Genomic DNA, 24,593 nt, shown 5'->3' with positions numbered 1-24,593 from the left:
GACATCACCCCCCCATCTCCTCCAGACTCTTCCTGGGCACTGCACCCTTGTGTTTCCATCTCCTGAGGGGCAGCAGTGAAGTGCACAGGGCTTGGATGAATTTGCCCTCTAGTTACAACCTCACTTGAAGGTGGATGTCCTCATTCTGTCCTGGCCCCAGCTGTGTTTTAGCAGAGCACAACCAAACGTACACAGCATAGAGAGAATTTGCCATCCACCCATGCCCTGCTCCCAGCTGAAGCAATCCCCTGGATTTACTTTGGCACAGTCTCCATGTGTGTGCTTAGCACCCACTCTCTCAGAGCACAGTCCGATGGAACAGGGGCACACCAGCCTTTAACCTAGCACTGACATTGCAGATAAACCTCAGGTTTAAAGCACTGCATGTCACTGATCTGGGAGCACATTTGATTCTCCAAAATTAAAATGGGGTTTAAGTTCAAGTCTAAACTAGTGAGACAAAAACCAGAAAGACAACTAAAAGATAATAAAATGCTAGGGAGGAATTCCAGGGAGGAATGGAGACACTGGCAGAGCTGCACGTGAAGCCCTGGACTGGTCCAGATGGAGGCTGCAGGTCAGGAGTGAAATATCAGTAAGAAGCAAATAATACCTAAGAAGATGTTCTGCAGAAGAAGAGCCATGGACAAAAATCCACTGACGTCACAACGAATTAATTTGTATCCAGAAGCTTCTGATGACATCCCAGTAAAGACACTTTTAAAAAAAATCGGGCCCCTGCACCAAATACAGTAACTAAGCACTCCTGCTCCCAGGGGTGCTGCATAGGGCAGACAAGCCCTCTCCCAGAGAAACACCAACAAGCCTTACAAAGTCTCGAGGCAGCTGCCTCTGGTTTGTAGGCAGTAAACACTGTCGCCACCCTTTTCTCCCGCCCACATTCCAGCCACGAGCAGCCTGATTTCCACCTTGGATTTGAAGCCAAGGGAGGAACGGGAGTCCAGTCACGGCAGGAGCTGCGTGCTCCTTCAGCTCCGGATGAGGGGAAGAAGGAAGACAGCAGAAGCAGGGGCGAATGGAGTACTGAGGAGTGGCTAAGCTTTCCTTGGAGGAATTCAGCCTGCAATCAGCTATGTGGAGGATCATTTTCCTGTGGGGCAGCATCCTTCTCCTGCCTAGCACGGCTGGAATGCCTGCAACGCTGTAAGAACTTCACTGCTTTGCAAATGTGCTCTGGTCTATAAAGGGATCCTGGTGGGGGGGCAGGTGGCAATATGACAGAAATGGGACAGAATCTTAAGGTGGGGCATGTTTTTCCAGAGGGGCATAATTTCTCATGTTCCCAAGGTTTCACTTGGTTTCCATGTGCCCTTTCCCCACATTGTCCCTGCTAACTGGCTCTTCCTTTAGTGCCTTTGATGTAGACCATGTATTTCAGCAAGGACTCAGGCGGAACAACTCTGCCAGCTTTCTGCATCAGCTTAATTCTGACCTGCCAATATCTCGTGTCTCCTACTGTGTTGCAGAATATGCTTCCTTTGGGCTAAGCTTTTCTTCCCAGAGTCATAGGTCACCATTTGATAGTTTAGCCAGCAAAGCTGAGTGCCTTTACAAACTGAGCAAGCATGAGCCCAAGTATCTGATAAGGATGCTTTTGGTAGAGCAGTGTGTTCGTTCAGGCTTGGCTGGCCATCTGCTCCCACCATGCCTTTTCTCAGACCTCTGGCACGGACAATTCCCAGCACAGCTTCTCTTCATATACTTTGTCAGGAATGCAGCTCCTGTTCCAGCAGGCACTGCTGTGATATCCTGGCTTGTGAACTTGTTCTTGCTTTTCTGAAGGCGTTTGCTTTTGCAGCCATGGCACAAGTGCAAACAGAAGCATGACTGTGCTTGAACAGTAGATGTTACAGTGAGAAATATGTCAGTGGGTTGTAGCTGGGTTCCCTCCTGCTGCATGTGGTGTGGCATGCACAAGCCTAGCTTTACAAAACTTATCCAGTGGGAGTATTTCCTCTAGGACATATTCCCGAGGCTGACAAGCTCCCACGCAAAGGATGCGCTTTGCTGCTGCCTGATCGCCACTTTTACCTTCAGCGTGAAGCTTTGCTTTATGGAAATACCACTTGCTTCAAAAGGTTGTCTGCTGTATTCCAATGTTTTTGTAGATTCATGATCCAGCCTGCATCTTGGGACCCTTGGATGACAGCCTCAGAGATGCTCTTTATTACTTTTATAGCTCAGAAGGCAAGGGCAAGGGATGAATTTTTAAAGGGGTGTAAGAAAATGTTCCAGAGTAAAGGATCATTAGGAGCAAGGGAGGTATGGGAGGTTCAAGCAGTGAGTTTTTAGTGCTCATCCCATCCTTTGGCGCAAGTGGCAGGAGGGAGGTGTCATGAGTCAGCTCAAATAGGAAAAACAAAATGTTGTTGGTACGTGTTTTGAGATCCTCAAGGCAGCTTGGCAGCACTCAAGTGTGACAGCACCCAGAGGCTCCTGGCCAGCAGGACTTTGGCTCCCTCTCGCCAGGGTGCTGAACTCCAGCTGAGAACTGCCAGCAGGTCACCTCCCTTCCTCCTGCTGTTCTCATCTTTCCAGGCCCTGTCCTCTGCTTCCGGCAAAACATGCTGCTGGCTGAGCCTGTCCAGAGGCAGTGAGTGGGAGGAGTCACTGATAAGAGTTTTGAAATGTGCTTGAATGTTGGCTTTTTGTTGGTCCTAGATGCTGCACTGCAGTAAAAGATGAAAACCACCAAACTGTGAACAGCTTTTCGGTGTTATGGACGCAGCTCAGAGTAGATGCAGAGATGGGAGAGCAAAGAGGACAAGAGTGTGAGCAGCTGAAGTGAAGGTGCTCACAAGTCTCTGTGTCTGGAAGATGAAGCTGGGACAGTGGGTCCCTCACATAGGGCATTGCTTCTGAGCCCAAGAGTAGGAGGAAAACCAGCCAACAAAATTGATGGTGATACATAGTTGTTCAGTGAAAATGCTGAAGACTCGGTGTAGTGGTTTGGTCCAAAATACTCATTACTGTTTATCTGCTGTGAGATAAGAATTAGGAGAAATGCAAAGCAGGCACCAAACTTGAAAGAATATAAAGAAGTTTATTAACAAACCTAAAAGAGAGAAAAAAAAAAAAATACCACCTTCAGAACTCTCCTCCTCCCCCCACCTTCCTCCCTTCTCCCACTGACAATGTAAAAAGACAACCCTTAAGATGTTCAGTCTGTTTACCACTTCCATAATAACTTTGTTCAGTCCATTTAGAAAGAGAAGTCTCTTCTTGCTCGTGCTATGAGAACATTATCACAACGAGACAGCCGCCCACTTCCAAATATCGTTCAGTCCATTTAGGAAGAGGAGTCTCTCTGCCTGCGTGTGAGTCCCTTCCCCCGACTTGCAGCTTTTCCCGCAACTGCTTTCGAGGATCCACTCTTGAAGTTTTTTGGGGTACAATTTTAAGGTTGAGCCCTTCAGAAACAAAAACAGAGGCCCTTCTCCTTCCCTGGGAGCAAAGGGTCTTCGTCATCTTCATCTTTAGGACTATCTCTGGGAGCATCTCTAGGGACTGAGGTTTTCTCCTTTCCCATTTGGAGCAAAAGTCCTCATCTGGTCCATCTCTCCCTGTCCAAACTTCTCATGAAATTACAGCTGCGTCAGCATCTGCCTATCTCAGCGCAGGTGCTTTTGCTTACGAGTTGAACACTCCACCCCCCATATCTTCATGAAATTACAATGGGATACTCTGATATATCATAGCTTCACAACAGAATTTCAGCTTTAAGCATCTCCTCTCTCTCTCTTCCCTCAGGTTTTCAGCTCTTCACAGCAGTAAAGGGGTTAATCTCACCTCAGCCTTGCAGCTTTGCAGCTGGAATGTTGAATTTTTCTTATCGAAGTGGAGAGGGGGGAGAGCCGAGCCGCTCCGGCTGCCCACGGCAAGGCAGTGGGGGGGGTTCCACGGCTGGAACAGGTCCATCGGCTCCAGGATGGCCGTGGCCCGGCCCGGCCTGGCCCAAGCAGGGGCCGGGCCCATTGGCCCCCGCACGGGGCCCGCAGCCACCTGTCCCAGCGCCAGAAACGAGAGAGAGCTTGGAGGGGGAGTTTGCCTATTCCTAAATGTGGATCACAGAGGTGATCACAACTTTAAGTGGCTTAGAGAATTGTCCATATTCAAACTGGCCAGCTGATAGGTTCTATCAGTTCCCAGAGGAAACTGTAAGCACCCCTTAGCAAGGACATCCCTTCCGGGACTATGCTTGCTAACCTATGACACTCGGGAAACCTGCAAGAGAGCCAAGCTGTTGCTGATCCCTTGGGTGATGTGGGGAGATCCCTTCACCTTATTTTCACTTTCAGTTTGTAAGGCAGTGACTTTATCTTTTCATACGTTCATGCAGCATACAGTGCCACGTCAGTGTTAATGTCTGCAGTACCCATAGATGAGAATGGTGTCACGTCCCACTGGTGTCATGACAGTGGAATGAAGAGACCAGAAGTCTCCTAGGAAGTACCTAAATACAGGTGAAAACCTGTCCTCTTAGAAAGTCAGTTTAACCTGATCTTTTTCTTTCTTTCTTTCTTTTTCAACAGAAACTATGTTGTGGCAATACCATCTCAGCTCTACTACCCCTTCTCAGAGACAGTGTGTCTCCAGCTCAGCAGAGAGCAAGCAGTCCCGATCCATGTGTCGGTCACCTTGCAAAGCAGAGCTGGGAATGAGACTCTGATCACTCAGTCCATCTCTCAGCTCCCCTTCTTTCATTGCACAAGCTTCCAGGTGAGGAATATGCTTTCAAGGGTTCTCACTAGGGTGGATATTGCATGAGTTCTGTTCTTGCTGGTCAGGAATGCAAAGGATTGTGTCTTCCCACGAGGATATCTTAATTAGCCAGTGAATCTTCTGCTTCAGCCTGCATAGGTCTGCCAATGTCTTTCCTGCTGTGTAGCCCCACTAATATTTTACTCTTCTAGAAAACTTTTTGAAATGTTCTGTGAAGTCTTTCAGGGCAAGAAGAACTGGAGCAACGCAAAAGTAATAACCTAATTGTTATTACAAAAACCCTGGGAATGAGATCCACCCTGAATGATGGTTGTAACTATACCTGCAGGTCCCTCCTCCTGTTGGAAACCCTGATGAAGTGGCTTTTGTTGTTATCACAGTTGTGGAAGGCAACTCAGAGTTCCAGAAGAAACAGAAAGTCCTAATCAAGCATGCAGACAAGAAGACTTTTATCCAGACAGACAAACCAGTGTACAAACCTGGACAGATTGGTATGGACAGAATGCCATGTCTTGTGAGAGAGAGTGGTCCTCAGGCCACAAAATGTGGGGTACTCTCTAGTCCTCTGAGCAGGACCTGCTCAGGGAGGGAGATGGGCCACAGGCTTCATCTTCCTTTTAGGCTTTGAGAGGTTTGGGAATATCTCTCTCCTATGTCAGCATGATGCATGCCACTGTGAACAGGAGTTGTGTGTTTTCCTTGATGTGTGAGAAAAGGTTTAGAAGCCACAGTGTTATACTCATGATTGTTCCAGTCAAAGCCATGACTCTCTGTCAGGGCCCTAAATCCCTCCCTTCCCCACAGACTTCCTCAGGTGAGGACTGCAGTCCTACAGGTCCCACCACTGCCCTGGCACAGCTCAGATCACCACAGGGTACATCTGTTTGCCCCATGCCTCTCCACACTTTCCCCTAGGATGACCTTCACTGCAGGCAAGACTGAGGGGCCCACCACAGGTCCACTGTCCAGAAAAATGCTGTTTCTCACCAGCACAGCCAGCCTTCCCGGAAAGCACCACACTGCCTCTCCTAACACTTTTTCTCTAGCAGGCTGCCAGCTCCTAGCAGGGCTTTGGGCATAGCCTAGGAGTGGATGGCTCTATCTGCTGCCCAAATCCTCTCAGTGAAGCACGTGTGCACATCTTTCTTAGCTATCTGTTCTTGTTATTTACTATAGAGAGACTTGATCTCATTTCAGCCAGTCCTGTTTTCCTTTTGCTTTATAGTCAAGCTGCGGATTGTGACCTTGGATCAGAACTTTATTGCCAGCAGTGAAACAGTAAGTCAAGAGGGAAGACACCTGAAGTCTGGAAATGTTATGGGCTGCCTGCATGTCTTCTAGATCAGTGCTTGGCCCAGCCAGGTTATGTGTACAGCTGGTCTCAGTGTTGCTTTTGGTGCTTACAAACAGAGCTCGGCACCACCTGCAACACAGGAGCTGCTCGTGATGTTGGGTTATGGGCAGTCCTGGGAATTGCTTAGAGAAGACTGATGGATGGTTGGGGGAAATAAAGAATACCAAGGAGGTGGATGGTAACTTACCTGAAAGCATCCCACCAGTAACTGTTTTTTCCTCCCCGCAGCAGCGCCTGGTGGAACTGAAGGTAAAGCTCCTACTTTATTGAAAGTGGTGAATTCTTCTCACCTTGGGGAAGACACAGGTTTGGAGATGGTGGTGGGGAAATATGGATGCAGAAAGTCAGTTACCTCAGAATGAATAGGAACAGTCCTTGGCTGCTTGCCTTTCCTTCCATGTCCAGAAAAGTTTGGCAGAGCAGTGTCACAACACTGATCACACAGGGATCCCTGCAGTAAATGATGGGTGCCACTGAAAACCAGTAAACCTTCCTAGAGTGGTCATTGGACTTATAGTCCCTGTAGCCTATGAATTGAAGACTTGTGAAGATCCTGAAGTTTCCTTAAGGAGACTTTTATATTTAGCATACAAAAACCAAAAGTTTGACCAGTTAGTGTTATGACTGTACAGCTAGAAACACTTCCTAAAGCAGCTTTCAGGCTGTTATTCTTAAAATCTGTTTGTCCAGTGTAATCACTGTGCTGAGGAAAGACACCTGATAGTGATGGTGGGGTTTGTAGTACCCATGCAGAGAAGTCAGAGTCCCAGCTAGCAATGGGCAGTAGTTAATGTATGGTGTGCATGCCATACCCAGCAAGGGATCATTATGTAAACACACGGTTTGTGAGACAGCTATGCAATACCTTGTGCCAACTTATGCAAACATAGCACTCTGATCCAGCTTCACCTTTTCAAACAGCAGTGCCCACTTGTCCCACATGAAGCACCCATCAACCCATGACAAAGCCCTTACTGGGCAGTGTGGCTGTACCCAGAGTTTTGCATCCTGCCCTCCCCAGAGCCAGCAGTGGGAGAACACTTTCCTTCATGACTGGGCCTCGGTGGTTCCCCTGCATGGAGTCCTGGCCTCATTTCCCCAGTTTTCCCTGGGGATTCAAGATATCAGTCCCTAGAAATCACTCCCCAGTAGCTTGTGCCTTAGGCAGAGTGTCTCCACAGTGACCTTGGAGGCTGTGCCAGCTTAGGTGACAACAGAGGTCTCTAAGAAGGACCACTTCTCTGTCTTAGTGAGACAGGCAGGCAGTAAACTACGGTTTTGCAGCAGTCAGAGATGGCAATGCCACCAGAGAACAATAATATGATGGATTTACTTTGTCAGTGAGACCAGGAGGAAAGTCCTTTCCTCATTGAGCTTGGACTCACCTGAGCACTGTAGCTGTGCCATAGACCTAGGCTCTCAGGACAAGAGAATATGTGGTCAGACCACACCCTGGTATCTTGGACATCCTTCAAAAGAGTGTTTTTGCACTGGAAAATAACTGCTCTCTACTCCCCCTGTGCAGGACCCCAAAGGGAACCGAATTGCACAGTGGCTGGATGTCACACCTGTGGGAGGCATTGTGGATCTGTCCTTCCCACTGGCTGCAGAAGCACCGGTTGGAGAGTACACCATCAAAATGCCTGACCTCACACGCACCTTCAGGGTAGAGGAGTATGGTAAGAGCCTCAGGAAGCTGATGGCAGCACAGAAAGGTGTATTTCCAGCCTCCAGGCCCCCCCTCACACAGAGCTGAGTGGGCCATGCAGCTGTGCTGATTGTGCTATCTCCTGGGAAGTGCAAGTGCCTGCCCATAGGGGTAACCATCGACCTTCACCCAGGCCCACCGGCTTTCTCCTCCCCCGTGTCCTGAGGATGGACTGAGGCAGTGTCCCACAGCTGTGTTCTGGGGAGGACACTCAAGCTGCTTACTCCCATCCCATTCTCCTGGCTGGGCTGCTGGTGTGTTCCTACCAGGCCCTGTGCTGGTAGTCACGGAACAAAAGCAGAGATTTTTTCTTTCTGCAAAAAAACACTTAGGAAGGATTGGAACAAATGAACTCTTTCTATTCTCACTGAATTATATTTCTCTTGCTTTCACACAGCGCTGCCCAAGTTCAGTGTTTCCATCCAGATGCCTCGGGTCATCACTATCCTAGAGGAAAACTTCCGTCTCCACGTCTGTGGCATGTGAGCTGACTTATCGTGGCAGAAGGTGCATTTTTACTGGTTTGGAAAATGCACAGCCATCAATCACTGAGCTCAAAATGGTCTCTGCCAACCCTATCTCCACCCCAAGAGCTGGTACCCTGGCATCCATTGCTAAGTAATTCTCCTGGACTCTCACCTTTGTCCGTATTCTCTCTCCCTACTGTCTCTGTGAGTCTGAAAGTGTGGTGGTGCATGTTCTCTACAGTACAGCACCTCTGCTGCATTTATTAGCGGCAGTGTTGTAGGAATCATGGCTCAGCTTGTGGCCAACACAATGTCCCCTAGCCCTGCCTGGTGGGACTAGTGTTGACTTGAAGAGAACTCGCCCACCGCTGCCCTCTGTCTCAATCTGATGAGGTCACTTGTATTTCTTGGCCTCCTCTTCTGCGCTGATGATCCATGGATAGTCTGCAGGCTGCTGGGCTGTACAGCTGCATACCACAGGCTAAAGCTGACCTTAGTCACTCTTGAGCCAGTGTTTTTGTGTGTGAATCCTCTGTGCTCCCTCTGCCAGGTACACCTATGGGAAAGCAGTCCAGGGTAGCGTGAAGGCTGTGGTGTGCCGGAAGCATATCCGCTATAGCCGGAAGTCTTCCAAAGCCAAGCGCAGTATTTGTAAGGATTACACTGGAGAGGTGAGCACGGGAGACACCCACTCCTCTTGCCAAAGGGAGGAACGAGGGCAAAGAGACTGTTTTGCCTTCACGGTTGCTTAACAAACACAATTTCACATTCCCAGACAGATGAGGATGGCTGCTTTTCCACTGAAGTGAATACTAAGATTTTCCACCGGAAGCATGGTGATAACTATGATTTCAACCTGGAGGCTGAGGCTTTCCTGAAAGAAAGTGGAACAGGTAGAAAAAAACTGATTCTATGCTTTGTGGAAAATCTTTTATTTTACACTCATAAAATATACTTGTCTTTGGGTTTTTAGCTGTAAGATCCCTTATGGATCTTTGTGTCTTCCCATCAAACCACTGGAGCTTTCAGCACTGGCTCCCATGAGGCCTAATGTTTGGAGGGCTGTGTCTTCCCTGGGAGCACCATGACAACATGAATGTTTTTAAGTATCATAACATGGGACATGTGAGTTCTCCCAGTTGCAGGATGGGCTTTACCAGTGTGCTTGCTCCTCTACAAGTTGCTGTGGACAGTCCAGCTCTGGCAGTCACTTTGTTTTGACAGAGATGGGCAAGAGCTGCTTTTTTTTGTGTTCTCATCACATTAAAAATGTGTACAGAGGTGGGCCATGCCAGGTTCTCTTGTTCTTAAACCATATTTTAGGACAGTCCATTGGAATGAGGAGTTTCTCAGAGCAAGTAGGGATAACCAAGGTCCTGACTGTCTACTGTTATTAGCTCCTCATTAGTTTTATCTCCACATCCCAGATAGGGAGATAAAGTTTCCTGTAAGGTTCCCTCTCTCACAAAATTCTGCAAAGCCTTCCTCACAAGAAAATGTTTTGCAGCCCCTTGCCAGAAGCAGTGACACACATTCTCTTAACAAGCAACTGCAGTGATTTCAGATGGGCACACAGGACAAGACAGCAGACTGCAAACTGACAGGGGAAAGGCAAGGAAAAATGTTGCCTTCTAGTGACTGCTGTGAGGAGGGAAGAAGACAAGAAGAGGACAATTACGAGTAGGACCATCTTAAAGTGGAAAAGTGTGTTTGAGAACTGTCTGACAGAGACCTCCTGACAGACTGCTGTCATTCTCTCATGTCAGAATGTAGGAGGCCCTATAGCTGAGTGTGTGTGTGTGTGTTAAATGACTCCTGAAGTTGCATGGAGAAACTACAATCCCCTGTGAGTGATAGTCCACCCCCTAACTGAGTTCATCCAATCTTGATGCCTGCTTGGACACATGGTACTCACCTGCATGTGCCTCCTCTCTTTCCCAGGGGTGGAGTTCAACACCACCGAAAACTGCAAGGTCACTTTTGATGTCACAACTCTCCAGTTCTGGGGGACAAGCAACTACTATCAGCAAGGAGCTCCCTATTATGGAAATGTGAGTGAAAAGGAAAGAAACATGGAAAACCCAGCAGCTGGGCCTAAGCAGGTTGTAGGCACAGAAGTGCCCAGAGGTCCCCTTGTTCTGAGCTGCCCAAAGCTGCCAGCACAATCCTCTGTCTCAGTCCCTCCTTTGACTTGTTTACCAAGAGGTTATCCAGATGAGATGGCTGCCGCATAAATGGGGAAGGGTTGGGGAAGTTAAAATTCACACTGAGAGTCCCTTTGTGGAGAGGGGGACTGGGACTCCTCCTGGGAGGTAGATTTTCAATCCTGTGGCCTCCAATTCTCAGACTGTTCTCTGCATCATTACAGCTGGAACTCAAAAGTGCCAATGGGACACACCTGAAGGGCAAGAAGGTGATTCTTACAGTGTCCTATGGGAGCAGGAAGCAGACCAAGACCTACCTCACAGATGACACTGGGATGGCCTCCTTTGTCTTAGAGACATCAGCATGGGACAACAGCAGTAAAGTTATACTGCAGGTTAGGAGCTGCTTACTGCAAACCAATCTGCTGCTAAGCAGGTAACTAGAATGTAAGGAGCTAAATAGGAATGTCACAGAGAGGGAATTGACAGAGAAAATTTGCCTCTGCTTTCCCATGAACAAAGAAGACTCTCTTGTCTGATTGTAGTGCTAGGTTTCTAATGCCTGTCCTGTCTAACTTGGAGGTCAAAGCACTTTGAGGCAAGCCCTGTCTCTGATATTACCAGAGGTATCTTGGATGATGGATTTTGACCTTGCTGTAAGTTCAAAAGATGTTAATGTTATACTCTAAGTACAGATAGGTCATATGTCAAAGTTGAGTAAGGCTACTGATCTTCAGTTGTCCCCTGCCACCTCTACGCTATGGATCAGGGAAAGTGCTGAAAGAAATACAGAACAGCATTGATGAGTGAAATACATCATCAGGGCAGATCCATTCTAATACTTTATCCACATATTCCATACAGAAGCAGAGTTGAAAGGTTTGATCCAGGGGCTAATAAGCCACTCTACACAGTCTAATGACCTGGCTTGCTCCCAGGGTAGCAGCAGCATTGCAGAATTTCAGACTTCAGCCAAAGCCCTAGTAGTATACAGCTCCCTGCTCCTGTTTAGACACCAGTTATCCCAGAGGGTGGTACAGCAGGCAGTGCCAAGCTCCACAGACAGAGACTGAACTTGGCATAGGTGGAAATAGACACTTTACCCTGAGATAGTTCAGAGCCCACTGCTCAGTCAGTCTTGGTTTTGGCATAGGGAGAGCTGCAAGAAATCCTCAGGCATTTTTTTCTGTGCCACAGGCAAAGTCCCAGCCGGAGGACTCGAGCGGTCGAAACGTGAAGGTGTCTTACGGCACTGCATCGCTCCCACTGAGGGCCTTCTACTCCTCCAGCCGCAGCTCTGTGAGGATCCAGCCGGTGCAGGCAGTGCCAGCCTGTGGGGACGTGCAGCAGGTCACCGTGCACTACCATGTACTCGCCACAGAGCTGGCCCACGGGGCTACCAGAGCACGCTTCTACCACCTGGTGAGTGCAGGGCAGCGCCAGCGAGGTCAGCTCTGCGCCGGGTCTGTGTCAGTACAACACCCTTTGCTGGCCCACAAACAGGGAGCAGAAGCACTCTCAACTCTTTGTTCTCTTCATTACCCTGTAGGTTATGGCCAGAGGGTCCCTTGTGCATCATGGCCAAACAACAGTGCTTCTTGATCCACCATCAGGTAAGAGCATCTAACTACCAGGAACAAATTAAGCACCTAACAAGAAAGTCCTTCCAGCCTAGATGGAGAATGAGAGAAAAGACATCTGAGACCAACAGAAAACCACAGAGCTGGCACAAAAACCCTATAGGAGATATGCTATCTTTTTTGTCTCTTAATTTCCTTTGGTTTTTTCCCTTCTGATCAAATGATGAAACTGTCAGAGTTGATCTGCCAAGCAGGAAACTATCAGAGACCTCCAAGGTAACTTACGGAATCTTTTTTTCTGGGCTCAAGCGGAAAGTCATTTCTCTTCCAAGCGCTCACTTTTGCCAAGACCCATTATGATGTCAAGTCACTGCTATAAAATGGTACTAACCTACATCCTGGTCTAGCTGTGGCCTCCCCAGAAGCAAGGCAGAATAGTTTTATCCAAGAAACTGTACAGAAGTATTACAGAGGAAGAGCATGTTCCTGCTGTAATCCTTGGATTGCAGACTTCCTCACATCTTCCTATATTTCTTCAATTTTTCCTTCTTCCTTCAGGTCAGTACAGTGGGGCTTTCAACATCACTCTGCCCATTGACCTCATTTCATCCATGGCTACCCTCTTTGTTTACATTGCCTTCCCTGAGGGACAAGTGGCAGCTGACACCTTTCGCCTGAAAGTCTCCAGCTGCTTCAGGAACCATGTAAGCAGTGCACAAAACATAAAGGGGCAGGTTGGCTGGAGGGTGGCTAATTATCTGCAAACTGGCAATAGATATCCAGCAGAATCCAATAACCACAGTTTCCCCTTTCCTTCATCTGTCAGTGCCTTCAGTTCCTCTTTCTTCTGCTGTTGCAGGTGAAGCTTGGCTTCTCAGATGCAGTGGCTCTCCCAGGATCGACTGTCCGTCTCCATTTGCAGGCTGCTCCAGGCTCCCTGTGCAGCATCCGCGCAGTAGATGAAAGTGTCCTGCTCCTGAGGCCAGAGGCTGAGCTGTCCAGGGATAGTGTGAGTCATTTCAGTGCTGACCCTTGCTGATTAATAAGGCATGGTGGATATACCAACAGGTACTCAAATGGGGACACAGCACAGCTTAATGAGAAAAAATGAAGGCCAACATCAAACACCAGCCAAAATTTCCAGTGTCTACAGAGGGATCTAATAGAATAAACCACTGTCATCCCCAGCTACAGCCCAAAGTCACATCCTTGTTAAACTTACAGTGCTTTGCCACAGTGGCAAGCAGAAGGCAAGAGACATCCACCTCCTGAACTGATTCATGATAGTGCTCTAAAAAAAGTCGTGTTAAAAAAAATGCCGAATGTGGGATAGGCTCCTCTTTGTTCCACACTTTGTTCCAGCTCACGTGAACCAGACAGTCCTTCCATTCACAGAGTGGACTCTAAGTGGTGTATTGGCAGTGGAAGGGTCCCATTTCTCCTCTAGACCTGGGTCTATGGACACCTGAATTGCTTCTTGAGACTGTCTTGGTGGATCCAGGATGTGCCTTCAGTGAGACAAGGAGCTGTCCAATGATTCATGCAGGGAAGGTGTCCTTAGTGTGTGCATTGAGTTCACAGGTACAGTTATTAAGCTAGAAGTGCCACAGCTATGCAGCCATACCCCAGAGTGGCTCATGTTCTTCTCTGGTGCTACGCATCCAAAATTTGGAGAGGCTCTCCATAAAACTCAAAACCCCTTGGGGCTGGGTTTTTGTGACAGGTGGGATCCAAGCTCGGCCTCTGAGGTCATAGGAAACATCTGGATAGAAATTAAAATCTCTCCACCTCTCATACTGACCTGTACTGTTTTCATTCTCTGTCTACAGGTGTATAATATGTTCAGCTATGCTCAGGAGCAGCTCAGCACCCTCACAGATGTCTACAGTGACTACTGCACTATCCACAAGGGCCCAGGAATCACTGATGCCTCTCAGACCACCCTTTCACCAGGAGCAAAGTCACCATTCATGTACAACAGATACTCTTATGCAGTGTCCCAGCCAGATGTTTATGAACTTCTGAAGGTAAATCTAATTTCCAGAAAGCCTGAAATACCGGAGCCGAGCACTGGGTAGCTTCACAGATTGTCTTTCCTATAAACTTCATGATCTGAATTTGCCAAACTTCTGAACTAAGAGGTCAATGACACTCTATGCTCCCAGCATGATAAATTCCCACTGATCAGGGAGATTCCTAGAACCCAGCTCCCCATTAGTCCCCTTTAGACTTTCTAGGGATTGGAAGCAGAGTGGATTATCAGCCTGTGTCAGAGAAGATTGGAGGTTGGAAAAGCAAAGCACCTGAGAGAAAAGGGGGACCTAGGGAAATGAGGGAAAGAATAGTAGAAAGGAATGGCAGTGAAGGATGAGAAAAGTCTGGGTCGGGGTGGGCATCAAACTGTGGTGCCAAAATAATGACTTTGTGTGCAGGCATGCACATGCAAGTGGTCACCCCCACAATCCTTTGGAACGAGGACCAGGCTCTGGGAGCAGGACAGTTCTGCATTCTCTCCCTGTATAAATTTGCAGGTTATGCTGAGGTGCAACAACACCCGTGGCTGATTTGGCAGAAGAGACAGACACACCACCCCCTCCACAAAATATACCTTCATTTCTTTCCCTTCTTTCCTCCAGAATGCAGGTCTAACATTTTTAACCAGCCTTAAAATCAAGTCTCCAATTGAGTGCCACACCCAGACCACTTTTGACTTCGACTACATGTGTACATCTCGATTTTTCCTGTTTCTTTGGAGATCACGGGTAACATATAGGCTGCACATGGGCAGCTGAACATGCAGCGTACTTAGGAGCTGGGGATGGCTTACAGACATGAGTGGGAGGTTGCACAGATGTGCTCCACAGGGAGAGGAGAGAGGCCCTGGCATGTGTGTGTGTCCAGTGCACTGGAGGGGCAGAGGGGTGGCTGCGGGGAAACAACCTGCTTGGAAGCTTCAGCTGGTGAGCAGGAATATGGTTAAGGGGGGAAATGGGGCATCTGTCTCAGAAAAGAAAATCCGTTTGTAAGACTAGGAAAGGTCTTTCTGGAAACCAGAGAGTGAGCCAAGATTGGCATTGGGCAGTATCTAGGCTTTCCTGCAGGGAGTGAGAGCAAAACTGTGAGCAGGTAAAATGTCTCATGGGGGAGAACACACATGCTGGAATCCCCCTGGTCTCCTGGGTTGTCTTGTGGAAGACAATAGTGAAGTAAGTTGAGGGCATCTGGGAGAGGATGAGGGGGTTTGGGGCGGGAGTGGGAGGGATGGAGAACTGGGCTTTTCCTGGCTGAACTCCTTCCTGGTTTCACAGTTGCTCTGCTTTGAATGAATGCTTGTATTCCCAATAGCTTTCGATGAGCTGGCAGTCTCAGAGAGCTTGTATCCAGAACTAGATGCTGCTGTTGAAGCTGCTGAGGCTGAGCACACTGAGCTGGGCAGCGAGTCAGCACCAGCACGTACCTGGTTCCCAGAGACATTCATCTGGACTCTGGTTCCCATCAAGTGAGTAATCATGGGCTGTGGCTCCACAGGCATACTGACTTTCTACCAGACACAGCAGAGGGAATGGGCAGGAGCAGAGACAGAGCATTATTGCCTTCTGTGCGTGAAAGAAAAGAGGGAGCTATGAAGAAGTGGATAAGGACAACAGAGTTTTGGTACAGTTCCTGTCTCTGCTTGAGATTTTCCAAATGCTTCTAGGAATTTAGCATCACAGACTCTTGCAGGATGTGAGAGGCCTCCACAGATCCATAGCTCAGCATTCTACACAAGGCAGGTCTGGTTAGATCAAGTTGTAGTTGCGCACTCTGTATCCCCAAGGATGGAGATTCCTCAAACTGTGTTTCAGTGTTTGACCATCCTCATGGTATTTTCTTAGGCCAGGTCAGAATCTCCCATGTTCCTACTGTATGTTACCTTTTATCCTATCAATATGCACCTCAGAAGAGACATGTTCCATTGTCCCCACACCTTCCCAATAGGAAATGTCACACTATGCTCCATGGCACAGAGCGGGTGTATAACGCAGACCCCTGTGAGCCCTGTGTGCTCACACAAAAGAAAAATTTCAGGTGCAACACTGCTCAGAAGCAAATTTTGGGTCGCATTTTCCTCTCAGTCATTCCTTGTCCACCTATTTGCTATCCTTCCCATACCTCTGTCCTACTTGCCAGGAATCCCCACACCTTCACACGCACTTCCATTTCATAGTCTGAATTTCTGCATTTTTCTTCCCAAGGGAAATCTTCCCAGGGTGTGAAAAAATTCTACTCTGTTTTCTCCTCAGTGATTCAGGGGCTGCTGAGCTAGCTGTCACAGTACCTGACAGTATCACAGACTGGAGAGCCATGACCTTCTGCACCTCGGAGAGCCATGGGTTGGGAATCTCAGAGCCCACCAGCCTGCGGAGCTTCAAGCCCTTCTTCGTGGAACCCACTTTGCCCTACTCTGTTTTCCATGGAGAGTCATTTCTCCTGAAAGTCAAAGTCTTCAGCTACCTGAAGCAGTGCATGGCGGTGAGTGACTCCCTCCAGGATGGTTTGGAACAGAGGAATGTGTGGAAACTACTTTACTAATAGAGCTCCAAACGAAGGGGCTGCCTTCTTAGGTATTGGAAAAGACACCAAAGAAGCTGTTCAATTTAATTCCACACAGAGCCATCACTGGCCAGTTTATCCCTCCCCAGAAGCTAAACCTTACATGATTGCATGTCCATGGGACACTGCTGGTGTCCCACAGATACTGCAAGAGGCCATCATCATACTCACCCCTGGCTTCTGGGATTGATTGTTATTTGAATCAAGGACCTGAATGGAAAAACGCAGCAGCAGCAGCTCTGTAACCTGAACCCCCTTTTGTTTCACCTCTAGCTCCAGCTTAGCCTAATGGACTCCAGGGATTTTGAATTTCTGCATGAAAATGTCAGATTCACTCTTTGCCTGTGCCCTGATTCAGCAAAAACATTTTCCTGGGATGTGAAGGCTACAAAATTAGGTAAGGGGTCAAGGGAGGAGCAGGAGTGGGAGGCACTGGCAGAGCTACTTGAGGAAGCTAGAGCTGGGCTGGAAGGGAGATGGCCTACTCTGCAAAACATGAGTGAGCAGCCCTAGGCTGAGCAAACTCAAATGTAGGCATAGATGTGCCAACCGGCCCCTTGATGCTTTGTTTTTTAGGGAAGGTGAATTTCACTGTCACTGCTGAGGTGATGGAGCGGGAAGATGTTTGCATGGAGCGTACAGCTGTTGTGCCAGAGTCTGGAGGGAAGGACACAGTGGTTAAACACCTGCTGGTGAAGGTCAGGCTGCACTGCAGGGTTCTGCTGAGGTTGGAGCTGGGTCAGGCTCAAAACTGGGTGGCTCTGGAAAGGAAGAATCAGCTGGGGAGGTGGGCACAATTCTCAGCAAGGCTGGTCAAGGAGTGATTCTAAGGGTAGATTGGACTGGAGCATGATCTCCTCCACTGGATGGGACAGAAATGTCAGAACTGCTTGCTGTCAGGGCAATGGGGTCAAAAGCCATCTAGCAGCCTAGAAACCTGCTTCCCAGTACAACTTCACTGTTGGCACAGATACCTCTGCTGTCTGTGTGAAGCCCTTTGCCATGGCCCACGAGGATGGGAAAGGTGCTTGCAGGAAGGTGGGGTGCTGCACAGCTGCTCTCTGATTTTACTGCTCTCTCTTCTAAGCTGACCAGCCTTTTCCCCACCAGGCAGAGGGGCAGATGGAGGAAAAGACCCACACCTCACTCCTGTGCCCTGAAGGTAGGTGCAGAGACTCCAGATACTGTCGTACTACCGAGGCCGTGCTTGTGCACAGAACGAGGAGATCAGATGGAAGCAGTGTGGTGTCTGAACAACTCTAGGACTATCTGGAGGAGTGTAGGGAGCAGAAAGTCAGGGATTTTGGAGCTTTTATGGGTAGGTAAAGCCATTCAGCCCTACCCAGTACTAAAAGCTCCTAGCTACATCAAGCCACAGTCTAACCGCATCACAGATCCTCATCAGTGGGTGGCTAGATGTCCATGTCATCCTCTCTTCTGAATGCTGATTCCACCCACTGATGAGGTGATCCCAGCCTTGTTTACACCACCTCCTGGCCTGTGACTCTGCCATCTCCCTTATGCCTGTTGTTCTGATGTTTTTGCCGTTTGCAGGAACTTCAGCTTCAGAGACAATCTCTTTCACTATGCCAGAGAACATCGTCCTTGGGTCAGAGAGAGCCCACATCTCTTTCTTAGGTGAGTTTTTAGAAGAGTCTTGGGAAGTAATACTTTTCCCTGCAGGACACATCTCTTCTGGTGCCACTGTGTCTTCTTTAGCAAACAGAGTAATAAGAGGGAATATGTACAGCAATACTGTCTTCCAGAGCAGTATCCCATCTCTCCTATACAAGTGGCACTGGATGGATGTATAATTTCACCAAGCCAAGGGAAAGACAGCCATGTACCATATCACTGTTCCTAGAGTCTGTAGACATCATGTGAGCAGTGGTGAACTGAGATCAGTCTTAGGAGGTTATCCAGAGAATCTGTGAGACCAGAATTGTTTTACATGCAAGAATATGTATGGCTCCCAAAGCCGTGGTTCTGTCTTACAGGTGACATTATGGGAACAGCACTGGACAACATAGATGAGCTTCTCCAGATGTCCAGTGGCTGTGGTGAGCAGAACATGGTTCATTTTGCCCCAAATGTCTTTATCACACGATACCTTGAAGAAACAGGACAGCTGACTCCAGAAATCAAACAGAAGGCAATTGGCTATCTGGAAAGCGGTGAGTGGATTTCTACTCGTTAAGCTGGTGATGTCCACGACAGTACTTGTGTGGTAGGAGCCTCAGCAGAGGCCTGGTGCTGAGCAGGATTTGTGCAGCATCACTTGCCTGACACCATGGTGATTACAGCAGTGTAAATCAGGCTACTGCGTGTCAGAGGAACAAGTGGTACATGGCACCCCTCTGCTAAATTCCTCAGAGATAATGCTCTCTGTAATGATCAGCAGGATTGGTGGGGCAGGTTGGCACCTGGAGAACATGACAGGCACACAGTATCTTCACTACCCCCAGCCTCTTCCCGCAGGATATCAGCGACAGCTCCTGTACAAGCACACGGATGGCTCATACAGTGCCTTTGGGGAAGGAAGTGAGCCAGGAAACACTTGGTAAGCAGCAATATCCAGACATGACTGGGCAACAACAGTGTGAATTGGTCAGGCTTGAGCTGGCTTGGATTTTGGTCTGGGGAAACTGAGGCGGTCTGAAGCTGTGGAGTTTTGAGCAGAAATTGCTCCTGAGACCTTTTGGAAAGTGTCGTGGTTTAAGCCCAGGTGGAAATTAAGCACCACACAGCTGCTTGCTCAACACCATTCTCATTCCAAATCCAAAACATGGCACTGGAACAGCTACTGGGAAGAAATTAACTCCACCCTAGCTGAAACCAGAGCAATATCCACCTCTTTTTCCATAACATTTATGTCATGCCAGGTTTCACACTCCCCAATATGCCATCACTTTCCCTATTTATCTGTTTCGATATGTATACATATCCTCTTAGTCTATGGAACACCTCTGCCAAATGTGACAATGAACTAACTTGAAGTACCCCTGTTGGATTGTTTGCGCTTGAGCACCCCAAACAAGATTGATTCTGAAAACTCAGCAGCAAAAGCACCTTCTTTACAGGTTTTTCAGAATGCTTTATGCCCGAACAGGGTGGGGAATGGGTCTGAGTGATCTCACTAAATGTCAACCCTCCAGGGCAACAAAGCATCCTGTTGAAATTAGCAGAGCTCTGAGGGGCTGGAGAATTGAATTTTTTCTCTCCTGCTGCAGATGGCTCTGAGCTCAAGCTTCATGAGCATCTAACTCATGTGCATTGCTTCCAGTTCTCCATCTGCACAGGGGCTTTGGCCTGCTGGTATTTCTACATGGATGATGTAGGAGAAGACACAGAGACTCCTGTCTCCTCTGGGAAACGTGCATCAAGCGGCAGTTCAGTTCTATTTCCTTCTTCCTTCCTTGGCTTTAGGCTTACTGCTCTTGTCCTGAAGACCTTCAGCCAAGCCCAGCACTTCATCCACATAGATGAACAAAATATAAAGGATGCTGCCAGTGCCCTGATTAAAAGTCAGACTCCATCTGGCTGCTTCAAGAGTGTGGGGAAACTCTTCAACAATGGTCTGATGGTATGACATGTCCTGGTGGTTCATTAGGTACCTCAGAGCTCCGTCGCTTTCTGGTCCAGCTTGGGTGCCAAGAACAAATGAACTCTGCTGCAGGAGGAAGGCTCTGAAGAGCCTTGGTGACACTCAGGGTTGCCTAGTTGTGGTGGCACTTTTACAAGTTATGAATGATGAAGGTTTGCATTTGACGATGTGCACATGGGAACTGAAGCAGTGCCTGCCCTACCTCAATCTCAAAAGCTAACACATGCCACCTTGCAGTGGGGTTGTGGGAACATCACTTTCTTCTGGCATTGAAATCCGCTACTGAAAATCTTACATTTGGGAGGGGAAAGGGGAATGTGCTCAGCAGAGGGAAGCAATCAGCTACCCAGAGGAGATTGGGAAACCCCGGCAGAGAAGTGCTCTGGTAAGCAGGACCTTTAAAAGTGGATACCAGTCCTGTCACTTCCTTAGGAGAAGGAATAGGACCAGCACTGTTGCCTGTGCTGGCTTTTACTAGGGGAGCAGAAGGCACTGGAAGATTTTCCCCTCTTCCTTCTCACAGCAGCCCTCTTCTGTGTTTTGTGGTGGCTGCAGGGTGCAGTGGAGGAAGGCCTGGGGCTGAGCTCTGTGATCGTGACAGCTCTCATACACTCAGGGATGCCTCACTCCGTGAGTATTGGCAGTAGGAGCGGGCTGTGTGCGCAGCCTCTCGCAGACAGTGCCTCCTGGGCTCTGCCTTTGTGCACTTGGGGGTTGTTATCCGTCATGTCCCTTTGTGTGCTGTCCCTCTTCCCACCCTCCTCTGCACGTGTGAAATCTGCATTCCCTTCCCAAACACCCTCCCCATAACAAGTGTGCTTTCAATTTTATCCTAGGACCCAGTTGTGGGGAAAGCTCTGAAATGTATAAGGGACCTGGTCAGTGCTGATACTGGCAGTCCCAACCTCTACAGCCTGGCACTGGCTGCAAATGCCTTTGCAGTGGCAGGTGACAAGGCGCTCAGGCAGAAAATCCTCAAAAGATTGGATAAGGCTGCCATAATATCAGGTACCAAAGACTCTGGGGCAGGAGGGAGGGCCACGGCAGAACTTTGTGGAAATCCCTGGGTTGAACAACCATGGGAATGGAGGGCAGGAGTTGGGGGGGTACTGCCAGAGCTTTGTGGGGAGTCCAAGGCTTGGCTGTCCAAGCCTCAGTTTGCCAAGGTGTCCCAGGTTATATCCACACTATGAGACTGTCTCTATGGATGATCTCACAGTCCTGGTGTCTGGCCTCACAGTCATCCAAACCATGGATTGGATATTTCATGGATATTATGGAGCTCCTCCCCAGCAGGCCTAGGGTTTTACTGGGAAAAGCAGGGTGTGGGGAGCAAATAGGGAGCTATGCACCCATGTATCATCCAACTGTATTGTGTCCAATGTACATGTTCATTTAGTGCCTATATACAGGGGCTAAGTAGAACTCCAGGGTCACTAGATACAGCTACATGCTCCATAAATGTTCCCACTCCACCTCTAGATGACCAAATATTCTGGAGTCAACAGTCCAAACAGGAAGAAGATTCCCTATCTTGGTATCGAGCTCCATCCGTTGATGTGGAATTGACATCTAGTATCCTCATGGCTCACCTTACAAAGTCAAGTTTGTCATCAGATGAAATCAAAAAGGCATCCCAGATTGTGTCTTGGCTCACTAAGCAGCAAAACCCATATGGAGGCTTTGCTTCAACGCAGGTAACCCCCTCGAGCCATCATCATCTTCAAATTGGATGCTAGTTTTTTGAGAGCAATGGGTTCTAACAGCCCATAGTAAAAAAAGAGTAAATTAGAAGAGGATGTATGGATTTACATGTCCTGGGAGTTATGGATAAGCCCACGCTAAAAGCCAAAGGGAAAAGCTCAACCCTTATTGTGCTATAGCTGCAGTATGAGGGAGGGAAAGACTAAGGACTGGGCATGCATAGGAAGCAGGAATCCTACTTTTCCTGATGTTTTTTCTCTTTCCTCAGGACACAGTTGTTGCTCTGGAAGCCCTAGCCCTGTATGCAACCACCATCTTCAGCAAGGATAGCCCTGATCTTCAGGTTTCTCTCACTTCCAAGGGGTTCAGCCAAAACTTCAGAGTAGACAAAAGCAATCGCCTCCTGCTACAGACAGTGGAGCTGCCAGCCATTGCCCAAGATTATACCCTGCGTGTGCAGGGCCACGGGTGTCTTTTCCTGCAGGTAAGTCCAGCCAGGAAGAAAAAGTTTGTCTGGTGAAAAGCCTTGAAAGCCAGTGGACATCTTACCTTGCTACTTAGCCAACAGTGAAAACAACCTGCTGCAATAACATGCAAGAATCTGGGCTTCAAAGCTGGTGGGGGTAACTGTGATCCAACAGGAAGGTAACAGCTATTCCCCAAATGAAGTCTGAGTCATCTCCACCTAGCCACAGCAGCTCCTCTCCTCCAAGAAATCCATCAGGAGCAGTGCACTCCTAGCAGAACCTCTGCTTCTGCTGCATAGTTTTCTCTTACACCAATACAAGACAGCAAACAGCAGCTTAGTCTAGATGAGGATACTCTCCAGCAAAAAAACCCTGCTATTCTCTGCCATCCAGCCTCTTTCTGTCCTGGCAGGCCGCCCTGAGGTACCACATCCCTCCCGTGAGGAGTGAGGCCACCTTTGCCATATCTGTGCAGACGGAGTGCACCGCACCCGACGCCACTCGGTTCCCTGTCACCATTCGTGCTCGGTAGGAGACACTCAGTTGCCCCTTTCCTCCCCTGTGCTGAGAGGCTTCTGGCACCACCAATCTCTTGATGGCAGGATTCCCCTTCACATGTGGGGTCCAAGTGCTGAGGTGACCCCACTCATTTTACTGTGCTCTCCCCAGCTGGGTGAGAGGCACAAGGCCCCAGAGGGGTGGCTCAGGCTGCAGTCCTGTCTTGTACCATGCCACTCACCACAAGTTCTCCCAAGGTCTGTGGGTCTCACCCCCTCCTAGGGTAAGGTCTCAAAACACTAATGATGTGAAGGTCCTGTGGGATGGACACATATTCCTAAGTGTTCCCTCCTCTGCTCCTGGTTGACTGTCACACCACTCTCCTGTGCTGTACTCCTGCCTGGCTTGGGACAGAACTGCCAAGAGAACAGGCATAGGATGTGATATTCCCTGCCATGCTTAAAGAAGGTAACACCAGGAGGCTTCCAAGGAACTTACTCTCCTTGGCTCAGCACAATTAAAAGCGAGATCAAGGGAAGCACAAAGATTTATTACTGTACAGAAACAGGTATGCTTGCAGGAGAAACACTGGAAAGAAAGGCACATTCCTCCACCTGAGTACCAAAGCTGGGCTGGAGTATCTGGAGATCATGGCTCAGAAAGTAACATTAGTGCTGTCCCCTGGGTTCCTGCTGCAGCTACACAGGGAACCGTGTGTCCACCAACATGGTCCTGATCCAAGTGGAGCTGCTGTCTGGATACAGCCCCGTGGCAGGTTCACTGGAAGAGGTGAGACCGTGAATTTGTGTCCAGCTGGGATGGGAACAGTGATGGATGTCCATCATGCAGGACTGTATGCTGCAATGTGATCATTCCTGTGGGCAGAGAAACAGGGTTATTTTCCTCCTAAGAAACCTTTATACCCAAAGTCTCTTCCAAGCTGCACCTTGCCTTTCCCTACATCAACAGATTCCCTGGCCGTGTAAATATTTTGCCCATACTCTCACAAGGACAAATGCCTCTGAATATTTCTGCTTTGTATTAAAGCCTTTCTGATCTTTCCCCCCTGTTTTCAGCTAAAGAAAATGCCTTTAGTGAAGAAAGTTGAAAGCAAAGCTGACCAAGTTGTTCTCTACCTGGAGGAAGTGAGTGTAATTTGGGCTAACGTCGTCATTAAAGGGGCTATGGACTGACAGATAGCTTTTACTCTTGTTTACTGGTTTCATTACTGTTTTAACTATCCAGAGCTGTTGTTCCTGCATACCAGCCACATTTGCTGATCTGGAGAAGTGTCAGTCTGCAGTTGTTCATCTGTAGAGCCACTTACCGGGCCACTTAACTTGAGTGAAACAAGACAAACTCTGATGTTAAGCCTACATCTGTTGGCACTGTTCAGAGACTATTAAAAGTCCATATATATGGTGCCTGATCAGGACTGGGGAGTAGTAATAAGATCCATCTAGTAAATCCAAGCAAGTCTGAAATCTTAGAAAGCTCTTAAGCAACCTGAATGCAGCAGGGGGCATACAAGATTGCTCCTGGATTTTGCTAAGATCATTTGAAACGAAACCAGATGGTTGTGTGAACAGAAGTGCTCACTTCACAGCCTCACGAATCAACAGATTAACGATCAGCTCTTTTTTGGTTCCCTGAATAGCTAAACAGCACCAGAAATGAGACCTGGAGTGTATTTAAAACTTCAGCATTTCTAAGGAGCGTTCCTGTGATTGT

The 24,593-nt window shown here is 48.4% G+C and overlaps 2 protein-coding genes across 4 annotated transcripts in view; one reads left to right on the top strand and one right to left on the bottom strand.

Annotated features, from left to right (window-relative positions):
* The first annotated feature begins 920 nt into the window (after positions 1 to 920).
* The window catches only part of LOC125321438 (alpha-2-macroglobulin-like protein 1), a 26,361-nt gene continuing 2,688 nt past the window's right edge, over positions 921 to 24,593 (top strand). The window contains exons 1-33 of one of the 3 annotated variants that reach the window (XM_048294290.1): positions 921 to 1,164; positions 4,554 to 4,740; positions 5,072 to 5,234; positions 5,969 to 6,021; positions 6,329 to 6,346; positions 7,623 to 7,776; positions 8,203 to 8,287; positions 8,823 to 8,943; positions 9,048 to 9,165; positions 10,214 to 10,323; positions 10,641 to 10,811; positions 11,614 to 11,838; positions 11,966 to 12,029; positions 12,555 to 12,700; positions 12,856 to 13,005; positions 13,826 to 14,023; positions 14,633 to 14,720; positions 15,342 to 15,495; positions 16,280 to 16,508; positions 16,863 to 16,986; positions 17,166 to 17,287; positions 17,700 to 17,751; positions 18,144 to 18,227; positions 18,587 to 18,763; positions 19,068 to 19,149; positions 20,016 to 20,172; positions 20,749 to 20,823; positions 21,030 to 21,201; positions 21,676 to 21,890; positions 22,166 to 22,381; positions 22,774 to 22,892; positions 23,561 to 23,651; positions 23,939 to 24,007. In XM_048294290.1, the coding sequence (XP_048150247.1) occupies positions 1,094 to 1,164; positions 4,554 to 4,740; positions 5,072 to 5,234; positions 5,969 to 6,021; positions 6,329 to 6,346; positions 7,623 to 7,776; positions 8,203 to 8,287; positions 8,823 to 8,943; positions 9,048 to 9,165; positions 10,214 to 10,323; positions 10,641 to 10,811; positions 11,614 to 11,838; positions 11,966 to 12,029; positions 12,555 to 12,700; positions 12,856 to 13,005; positions 13,826 to 14,023; positions 14,633 to 14,720; positions 15,342 to 15,495; positions 16,280 to 16,508; positions 16,863 to 16,986; positions 17,166 to 17,287; positions 17,700 to 17,751; positions 18,144 to 18,227; positions 18,587 to 18,763; positions 19,068 to 19,149; positions 20,016 to 20,172; positions 20,749 to 20,823; positions 21,030 to 21,201; positions 21,676 to 21,890; positions 22,166 to 22,381; positions 22,774 to 22,892; positions 23,561 to 23,651; positions 23,939 to 24,007 (4,260 nt within the window). In that variant the 5' untranslated portion in view covers positions 921 to 1,093. Of the gene's footprint in view, positions 1,165 to 4,553; positions 4,741 to 5,071; positions 5,235 to 5,968; positions 6,022 to 6,325; positions 6,347 to 7,622; positions 7,777 to 8,202; positions 8,288 to 8,822; positions 8,944 to 9,047; positions 9,166 to 10,213; positions 10,324 to 10,640; positions 10,812 to 11,613; positions 11,839 to 11,965; positions 12,030 to 12,554; positions 12,701 to 12,855; positions 13,006 to 13,825; positions 14,024 to 14,632; positions 14,721 to 15,341; positions 15,496 to 16,279; positions 16,509 to 16,862; positions 16,987 to 17,165; positions 17,288 to 17,699; positions 17,752 to 18,143; positions 18,228 to 18,586; positions 18,764 to 19,067; positions 19,150 to 20,015; positions 20,173 to 20,748; positions 20,824 to 21,029; positions 21,202 to 21,675; positions 21,891 to 22,165; positions 22,382 to 22,773; positions 22,893 to 23,560; positions 23,652 to 23,938; positions 24,008 to 24,593 lie in introns of all 3 variants that reach the window. The other 2 variants (XM_048294288.1, XM_048294289.1) reach the window with 2 other exon arrangements.
* The window catches only part of LOC125321441 (alpha-2-macroglobulin-like protein 1), a 26,131-nt gene continuing 25,188 nt past the window's right edge, over positions 23,651 to 24,593 (bottom strand). The window contains exon 36 of the mRNA XM_048294297.1: positions 23,651 to 23,737. The gene's annotated coding sequence lies outside the window, so the exon portion shown is untranslated. The remainder of the gene's footprint in view (positions 23,738 to 24,593) is intronic.

The sequence above is a fragment of the Corvus hawaiiensis genome, chromosome 2 (genome assembly GCF_020740725.1).
Source record: "Corvus hawaiiensis isolate bCorHaw1 chromosome 2, bCorHaw1.pri.cur, whole genome shotgun sequence".
Classification (NCBI taxonomy): Eukaryota; Metazoa; Chordata; class Aves; order Passeriformes; family Corvidae; genus Corvus; species Corvus hawaiiensis.
Note: the sequence above shows the minus strand (reverse complement) of the source record. Positions and strands in the feature narration are given on the sequence as shown.